At 38.2% G+C, this 9,534-nt stretch overlaps 1 protein-coding gene across 3 annotated transcripts in view; it reads right to left on the bottom strand.

The window, feature by feature from the left end:
* Nucleotides 1–9,534, bottom strand: part of slka (STE20-like kinase a) — a 32,010-nt gene that overhangs the window by 2,841 nt on the left and 19,635 nt on the right. Inside the window, exons 13-18 of one of the 3 annotated variants that reach the window (XM_052571934.1) lie at nucleotides 6,694–6,786; nucleotides 4,088–4,217; nucleotides 3,387–3,511; nucleotides 3,112–3,300; nucleotides 2,895–3,020; nucleotides 1,152–1,265 (exon numbers count right to left, since the gene is read on the bottom strand). In XM_052571934.1, the coding sequence (XP_052427894.1) occupies nucleotides 1,152–1,265; nucleotides 2,895–3,020; nucleotides 3,112–3,300; nucleotides 3,387–3,511; nucleotides 4,088–4,217; nucleotides 6,694–6,786 (777 nt within the window). Of the gene's footprint in view, nucleotides 1–1,151; nucleotides 1,266–2,894; nucleotides 3,021–3,111; nucleotides 3,301–3,386; nucleotides 3,512–4,087; nucleotides 4,218–5,886; nucleotides 5,959–6,693; nucleotides 6,787–9,534 lie in introns of all 3 variants that reach the window. The other 2 variants (XM_052571935.1, XM_052571936.1) reach the window with 2 other exon arrangements.

The raw sequence follows: 9,534 nt of genomic DNA, 5'->3' as shown, positions 1-9,534 counted from the left end.
GTACTTGCAAACTCTGTGCATGCATTATGGTTGATGCATGCTCGAGTAGTCGATTGTTTCCGACAGCGCCGACTAGTGGTTGAAGTAGTCGATCACTCGACTAGTCTGTGCAAGTCTATGCACATTATCATTCCAGAGTACTGAGATCTAATTCTAATATTTGCTTAAAATCTTCTTTTGAACATATATTGTGAAAGAAAAAAAAAACATTTGAGTAAATTGAACTCATTGTCATGTTCAAGAGACCATTCTGAGATGATTTGAGCTTTGTGACGTGGAGCATTTTCCTGCTGGAAGTAGCCATCAGAAGATGGGTACAAGGTGGTCATAAAGGGATGGACATGGTCAGCAACAATACTCAGGTAAGTTCTGACATTTAAAAGATGCTCAAATGGTACAAAGGGGCCCAAAGTGTGTCAAGAAAATATCCCCACACCATTACATCACCACCAGCCAGAACTGTTGAGACAAGGCAGGATGGATTCATTCTTTCATGTTCTTTATGCCAAATTCTGACCCTACCATCTGAATGTCGCAGTAGAAATCGAGACTCCTCAGACCAGGCAGCATATTTTCATATCGGTTATTGTGTTTTTTGGTGAGCCTGTGCGAATTGTAGCCTCCGTTTCCTGTACTTAGCTGACATGAGCGGCACCCGGTGTGGCCTTCTGCTGCTGTAACTCAGGGTTCGACGTGTTCTGCGTTCACAAATGGTATTCTGCATACCTCGTTTCTAACAAGTGGTTATTTGAGTTACTGTTTCCTTTCTATCATTTCTAACCAGTCTGCCCATTCTCCTCTGACATCAACAAGGCATTTGTGAAAATCCCAGTAGATCAGCAGTTTTTGAAATACTCAGACCAGGCCATCTGGCACCAACAACCATTTCATGTACAAAGTCACTTAATTCCAATTTCGTCCCCATTCTGGTGCTAGGTTTGAACTTCAGCAAGTCATCTTCACCACATCTAGATGCCTAAATGCATTGAGTTGCTGACATGTGATTGGCTGATTAGCAATTTGTGTTACCAATCAATTGAACAGGTGTACCTAATAAAGTTGCAGGTGATTGTATACGAGTATATATATAGGTTTGATTTATATTTTAAACGTTCTTGAAATGATGAATGAATGAAATGAAAACCGAATACCTTCTTCCTTGGACGAAGCTTCTCCCTCCAGTCTTTCAGCTCCTGACCGTGCTCCTCATCCAGTTCCTTCAGCTTTTGAGTCTCATGCTCAATCAGGAGGTGGCATTTCTCATTCTGACAGCAAAAAGACAACAAATCAGACGTTACAACCAAAGATAGAGGGCAGCATAATGTAATTTAAAAGTAAATGTACCGTATTTTTTGGACTATAAGTCACACCTAAGTATACGTCGCATCAGTCCAAAAATACGTCATGATGAAGAAAAAAAACATATATAAGTCGCACTGGACTATAAGTCGCATTTATTTAGAACCAAGCACCAAGAGAAAACATTACCGTCTACAGCCGGGGGAGGGCGCTCTGGGGTAGGCGGCTGTAGACGGTCATGTTTTCTCTTGGTGCATGTCAAATTAATTTTGATAAGTCGCACCTGACTAGGGGTGTCACTTTTGTGAAAAAAAGCTTTTTCGATTTTTACATAAGCCTTCATTGAATCGATTGTAAAATCGATTTTCCATGTAAAAAAAAAAAAAAAGACGTTTGCTTTTTCAACGCCAAATAACAGATGAACGTAAAGAGAGCGCTGGAAACACACAAGTCAGCGATATTTCTTATTTATAGGCATTAGAGCTGTAATCGGGCCTTAAAAGTTAGGCCCGACAGGACCCGAGCCCGACAGATTTCGGCCTGAGCCCAACAAGTACATTTTGATTGACAGCTTTCGAAAAGCCCAAACACGTTTACAGTCCGACATTAAAATATGCGCGCACACACACAGCCCTTTTGCCTTTTGTCAAGAATGAGTCATCTATACATGTTTTAACATAATTTATTCATAACTAATGTAGACTAGGCCACTTGGAAGTTGGAATAAAGAAATAAAGTAAGTCCTCTGTAACATCGTAACATTTCATCACTCTAAATCGGCATAAAATATTTTTTATAGGCATTTAGCCTATAAATAGACCAACGCACCAATAAAACGAGTCTTTTTTAACCAATTAAATTAAGATAAATTTAAAATTAAGATGGGTATTTGGCAATAACGAAATTAAGATAAAGACTTCACCGGATTTGCTTTGCCACTAGCAGTTGACATTTAATAAAAGAATAATGCCAACATTCGTGTACATAGGCTACTCTGTCAACATTATGCATTTAACACTCAATGAATATATAGTTATAATTTGAAAAACCTAAACTCAAAGAAATTAGGCTAAGTCTACATGTTTTTGTGGAGGAAAATGATTGAAACCACTGTAGAGGGCTTCATCGCGTTCCTGCACTCACTGATGGTGTGTCATTTTTCACTCATTATTCTCATTATAAACATGGTTAAAACTTTTCCAAACCTCAGACTTTGCTTGAGTTGCTGGTGCAACCAAAACATATTCGCCAGAGGCAAACCTCCGTTGCACCTACTCAACATCCATTTTCGCATCTTTCTTGTGCTAATCGAAACACATCACATGACCGCTCATTTACCTCGCAAACCGGAGCGCAAGCCCGGTTAAAATCAATTCCCTACTTTCATTTTCGAAACTTTTTTTGGTTGGTCCGACCGATTGTGCAGTCAATTTTCAAACTAAAAGTGACAGCCCTTCACCTGACTATAAGTCGCAGGACCAGCCAAACTATGAAAAAAAATGTGACTTATAGTCCGGAAAATGCAGTAATTGAAAATGCAGGCACCAAGGAAAGAGGTTGACAGTAAGATTGTATATGTGTGTTATATATGTGACCTGCATCTGTTGTAGTTCTCTGATGTTGGAGTCACACTGCAGCTGCAGGTCTCTCATCTGGTTCTCATGCTTCTGATGCTGATGAAGTCTCTCATTCTTCTGTCTCTTGTCCTCCTGAGTGGCAAACTGCTCGAAATAAAGCAGAAAACACCCTCAGGTTTGAACACACGTCTGATTCCTGTGATCTTTACCAAAGCTTCCTGACCGAGGGTCTGACCTGTTTGATCTTCTCTCTGTCCTGCTCTGGTGTTCCCGATCCAGTGATCCGCAGGCTCTTTTTAAACATCGCCATACGGGTCTTGGCTTCACTGCGCTGGATCTTGGGCAGTCGAGTTTTTTCCTGTGCCTGCCTGTTCTTCATCTCCTCTATCAGCCGCTGGTTATAGCCCTGCATCTGCTCCTTCTCCTGATGACCCGTTGTGTGGGAATAAACTGTCAAAGAGTGGCTACAAAACATAACCATCTTTGAATAGATTGACAGTCAAGTCTCACCTGGTCATGCCTTTTGAGGAGCTGATGTCTCTGCATGAAGTATTGATCCTTCAGCTGCTGCTTCAGCAACTGGTGTTTCTCCTGCAGGTGGCGCTCCTCCAGCTCCCACATGGCTGCCTCTCGAGCTGCAGGTTTGTGAGCAAAAGAAAAGAGGAAATAGATTAAGTCTCGGCCATTAGAACCAGACCGTTCAACCCCATGCAGGTTTAGACATGTTGTGCAGACATGAAGTCATAAAGCTCATTACACATCATAGACGGCAAATCGCAACACATGTCTGGAATCATTTTCACATGCATGTCTCATCAAATGAGATCTGGGTGTCTCCTCAAGAGGCATACGGCTGGCCTTTAAAAGAACTGGAGAACTTTATAATTGGACCCTTGTCTGAAAATAACATGGAGTTTAGCACTATTCCAGGTAGAGAAAGCTTTACTGTCTCTAGAAGCAGGTAACACGTTTAGATTGTTGCCTTTGTGCTTGGAGTTTTAAGTGTGACCTAAAAAAAAAATATCTATCACCACATATGCGCAGCTAATTTATTTATAATGAAAATAACCACAATTTAACACAAAAGGTCTACAGGACTTCCTCGTAGCATCAAACAGCAAAGTTTGAAGTGCAATTATTTAAGGACTTACTGCAGCCGCAAATGCTTTCCATTATCATTTATGTAAGAATATTTACAGTGGCCACCTGACCTCTCATGAGCTGCTGCTTGTGGTTGAGACAGTCTCTCTCAATAGTGGCGATCTCTAGTTTGTGCTGCTGAATGATCTTCTTCAGAGCTCCATCCAGCTCCTGCTGCTGCTTCTGGAGAAACTCTTGCTCCTAAGAGAGATGGGTGAAGAAAGAACAAGAGAGAGCAAGAAAGGAAGGAAGAGGAGGAATCGGGTATAGAAACAACGGGGATTATAAATTAGTATCTGTACATGGTCATGCTCCAAGAGGAAGCAGTCAAAGATCACTGATAATACTGCATTAAGAGCAAAGTCACACACTTAAACCATTTAACAAAGAGAAAACATTTATAATTCCTGATAAATGGATAAAGATTTGTGAAAGGATGTAACTAGAGAACAGAATAACAATACATATAAAGTCACAGTACAGCGTAACATAACCTTAAGGTAGGCCCAGACTGAATTTTTATCATATTTTCTCTGCTGATTTGGGAATTATCAGGATGGAGTAAAACATGGTTAAATGTTACTACAATTGCTGAAAGCTTAAGTGAACAAACAATTTAATGAACGCAAAAAAATCTCTTATTATTTGATCAAAAATACTGTGCAAACAGTACTATTGTGAAATATTAAAATAATAACACAAAATAAAATAACATTTCTATTAATATCTTTTTTTTAAATGTAACTTATTTCTCTAATGGCAAAGCTACATTTTCAGCAGATGTTACTCCAGTCTTCAGTGTCACGTGATCCTTCATAAATCATTCTAATATGCTGACTTGGCATTGTTCATAAAACATTTCTTATTATAATCAATGTTGAAGACAGTTGTTGCTTATTTTTCTTAGAAATCAATTCTTTGATTAATAGAAAGTAAAAATATATTTTTTTAAACAATGCATTCCTCTGTGTTTGAAATGTATTCACTGTCACTTGATCTAACTCAATAAAAAGTATTACATTTCTTTAAAAAACTACCATTTTTACTGACCACAGTCAATTGAGTGGTAGTGAACGTATTTGTATAGTTTTACAAATTTAATTCTAATTCTGTCAAACCTGAGCAGATTTCAGATCCATATGAGCCTGCCTCAAGGACATGTATAATAACACTGAAATATGACTTAACCACAACAATATTGTTAACATATACATCATTTATAAGCTGATACAATAATATTAAATAATAATAATAATCTTCATTATGCATTTCAAAAGTCATCCTGGTCTTCGACTGCTTTAAACTTGGCCTTCAGTGGCACAGAGAAAAAAGCAGCACAGGTGACGCACAGAAACTTGACTAGAGTTTCAGTAACAGTATGAGAGAGTGAGCGGATAGAAGAGATACTGAGACACTGCAGCAACACAGGCGACAGCACTCCAAAACAACAGAGCACCTTCCTGCCCGCATGTGCCGTCCACATCACATTCAAACACTACTGCACGGTTACAGAGGGATGTGCTTCAGTGGAATCGTCTTGAACATAATCAGATCAGTTCTGCTAGACTCACTCAGCAAATATATACTGTAATTCAGATGTGACAAAAGTGTTCGGATTCTAGACAGGCTCAAGTGAACTTCCAAAGAGATGAGCTGACAACTTGCATTTTCGTACTGCATTGCATATCATTTTATGGCCTATTTTGTCCTGTTTTATAGTTTGTTAGCTAATGCTATTTTAATTACTAAACTATAAGTTAGCTAAGCTATTACAGCGGTTATGTGCATTTGTGTGTGCATCTGCTCTGTATCTTGTGTGACGGACGGGCACATGTGAGAGGGTTGAGTCATGAGGAGAGTGGAGACTTACATCCTGCATCTGAGCGTTGAACAGAGCACATGAGGACAACTGAAAAGACTGTATCATAACCTGGGCCACAGCCTGTGGAGCAAAACACAGCCAACTCCACCACGTCAGGAACAGGGGACACACACCAGCACTCAAGCGTATAGCAACATATCGCACAATATCATCTAGTCTTCTCATTGCATTGCAGAAATCTGTTAGTTTCCTGGGTCACGTGCAGTGAAATGAGTTCTTCCAGATGATGGACGGAGAGCGGGTTTAGCAGCTGGCGAGTCTGAAGGACCTCGATCAGTTAGTGCAGCTGTTGTCCTTGACATGCGTGATGAGATGCAGCAGTCATCGTTAGTCTGTTTTACTCCTCGAGATCAATGCAACATCCTATGTGGCCAAAGTGTGAATACCCTACCTCTTTTTTAAACCTGTTTGGCTACTTTAGCTACCCACATTTTTAACAGGTGCATAAAAATCAAGCTGCATGTTTCAGTGAAAAGCACCGTGTTCTTTTACACACCAGCAATTTATGATCTGGTGTTTTCAGTTTCACCATTTGCAGCAGATGCTCCGTTATATAAACTCATCTCTGCATCTGTTCTGAGTTTGGGCCTTTTATAACATAGATAGGAAGTCGATGAGCCATCAGAACAGCCATCAGAAAGAACAGGACACAGTGTCCATTAATGGCCATGACATTTTATTTTTCAATAGGAAATCCATGGAATAACTTTGATTTTAGTCAGTCTTATAGTTGAAGACCAGAGGAGCAGAAAACAGAAGTGAAAGTGTAAAAATAGTAGCTGGTTACTAAATTACCTCTTCATGTTGAACGACTGCTAGGTCTTCCTTTAAGCGTTTCATGAGCTCTTTTCTCAAGTGTTTAGGGGACATTCCGACCTCTTGTTTGACCTACAGTGTGAGCATGCAGACTGTTGGGAATGAAGGCTTGACTTGCATAGGGTCTGATTATGTAATTCATTAGTCCAAGACTGTCATGCAAAATATGCCAGGAAGGGTTAATTTACTACCATGACGAAAGGATTAGTATTTGAGAGGTAATCATCCCCAAACCACTGATGATTTCTGACTGGGTTAGCAGTTAATATAAAGATGATTCCAATAGTCCATGATCAGCCACTGCCGGGAAGAGATGTTCAGAAGCTGAAGAACAGTGAAAGCCCAATAACAACTGCTAAAATAAATCCCCTTTATACCTCCACAGCCATCATAGTATAGATCCTTTCAAAGTAATCTCTAAAAGATGCACACTTCTATATTGCTGACATTTACGTTTTTGTGAAGGAAGCTGAACTGTTTTGTCAGCAGCAGGTCATTGTTTTCCGCAGATCAGCCTGAGAGGTCAAGTGTCAAAATGTCAAATTGTCAGGATGCAGAGAGTTATTTTGCTGGGGGAGACAAAATGGTTGAACTGACCCTAGACTGCCTTCGTTCTCAAAATGCCTGTCACTGTTCAACTGAAAACATTAACACTTACTTTTAACGACAAAGCAATAAAGTATGTAGACCAACCCAGCACGATTAATCAACTAAAATGATTTTCATTGCCTGACTGCCATGTCTAAATATCAAATTAATAAAAGGGATTTTTTTAGTAAATACATTTATTTGAATAAATATTACACAACATGAGCATTATTTTTTCCATTCTAAAAGTAAATACATTATTGCTTCATATAAACTAACATTAAATTGCTTGGGTTCAGTAAGATTTTTTGGTAACACTTTAGAATAAGGTTCCATTAGTTAATGTTAGTTAACTACTTTCGTTAACATGAACTAAGCAAGAACAATCTTTCTACAGCATTTATAAGTCTTAGTTCATGTTAATTTCAACATTTACAAATGCATTATTTAAATTAAAAGTTGTGCTTGTTAACATTAGTTAATGCACTGTGAATTACCATGAACTAACAATGAATAACTGTATTTTCATTAACTAACATTAACGAAGATGAATAAATACAGTAATAAATGTATTATTCATTGTTTGTTCATGTTAATTAATACATTAACTAACATTAACTAATGGAACCGTATTCTAAAGTGTTACCGATTTTTTTGTTTTGTTTTAAAAAGATGTCTCTTATGCTCACATTTGCAATTAAAAGTGGGTGCATTTATTTTATCAGATTTTTTATTAAAATACGACCACAGTTTTAAGTAACTATTTCATATTTTAACATATTTTACATACAATTTATTTCTGTAATGGGAAAACTCATTTCTCATTTCAGCAGTCATTACCCCATTACATTAGTGTCACATGGTCCTTCAAAAACCATCCTAATACCCTGATTTGTTGCTCCAGAAACATTTAAAATCATAATCAATGTTAAAACAGCTGCGCTGCTTAAAGTGTTTGTGAAAATAATGATACTTTTCAGGAATATTTGATGAGCAAAGTTGAAAAACATCATTTATTTGGAATAACCATCTGTCTTCACTGTCACTTTTGATTTAATGCATCCTTGCGTGAGCATAATTTGAATCATACTAACCCCCAAACTTTTAAATGGTACTGTATATATTACTTTATCTGCCGCTCTGCAACTGAGGTGTGCATCTTGAAATGAAGGTCAATTTTAACAGTATTTTTTAAATGAAAGGAAACTTAAAGTCTATAAATACAGTGTGTTCCTATCAAGAGAAGAGGCCCTTCACCACAGCACTGATCTCCACTCATTACATCACACTCACACAGGCAACATAATTAGTGACATTTACAAAAGCATAATATCAAAAACAGTACATTTTAAACTGAACTTGCTTTCAGTAAAAATAAAAATGTCATCACTTGATAGGTAGAAATAAGAAAAATCTAGAAATATTTGAACAGTGTCATGAAAGGGAGAAAGAGGGAGAGTAAACGAGACATTGTCTTATCTAAACCCATTAAGGCACTCTGTTCATGCATATGACAGCATTAGAGAAGAGCAAGCTGTCTATTACAAGTACCAAAGAAAAACCAAAACCAAAAAGAAAGAAAATAAGAGACTCTAATAGTGCTAATTTTCAGTTTGCCAAATGCTCTGAGCATGTATCATGCTTCCTGATAATGCACAGGGAGACGACTAACATCTGTTTTATTATAATGTTAATGATTTTGACAGCAAATGCACCATGCACCACCTAAAAGCAAACAAGACCAGTCACAGATCCACACTAGACTCCCCGTTATGAAGCCATGCATGCACTGAAATCCCTCCATTTGAAAACACCAGCAGGAGGAAGATGAAATGGAATGGAAAGAGCCTTTATTTTGCTACTGAGCCATTGCTTAGCACCCAATTAACCTTTAAAGCGGTCCCTGCAGCCTCTATGAGGATGAAGATAATGGAATGTGAGAGCCAGAGTTTCGTAAAGCAAACATAACATGATAAGAAAAGAACTGCTTTGCATTTACAAGTCTGAATATGAAAGCAGGAGACACAGTTGAGATGTGTCTAAGAGGAGAGATGAAGAAATCAATTCCATTTGAAGCTGCATTGTGATTCAGAAGCAAAGCTGCCAATGTACATTAGCGAAATGATAGTGTCTGTTTGGCATTTGCATCCCCAGAAATCAAGAATGAAAAAAATGATGCCAAAAGCATACTAATGAGGGATGAGCATGAGTAATCCATCAGTCAAGTACTCA

The sequence above is a fragment of the Carassius gibelio genome, chromosome B13 (assembly GCF_023724105.1).
Source record: "Carassius gibelio isolate Cgi1373 ecotype wild population from Czech Republic chromosome B13, carGib1.2-hapl.c, whole genome shotgun sequence".
Lineage (NCBI taxonomy): Eukaryota > Metazoa > Chordata > Actinopteri > Cypriniformes > Cyprinidae > Carassius > Carassius gibelio.
Note: the sequence above shows the minus strand (reverse complement) of the source record. Positions and strands in the feature narration are given on the sequence as shown.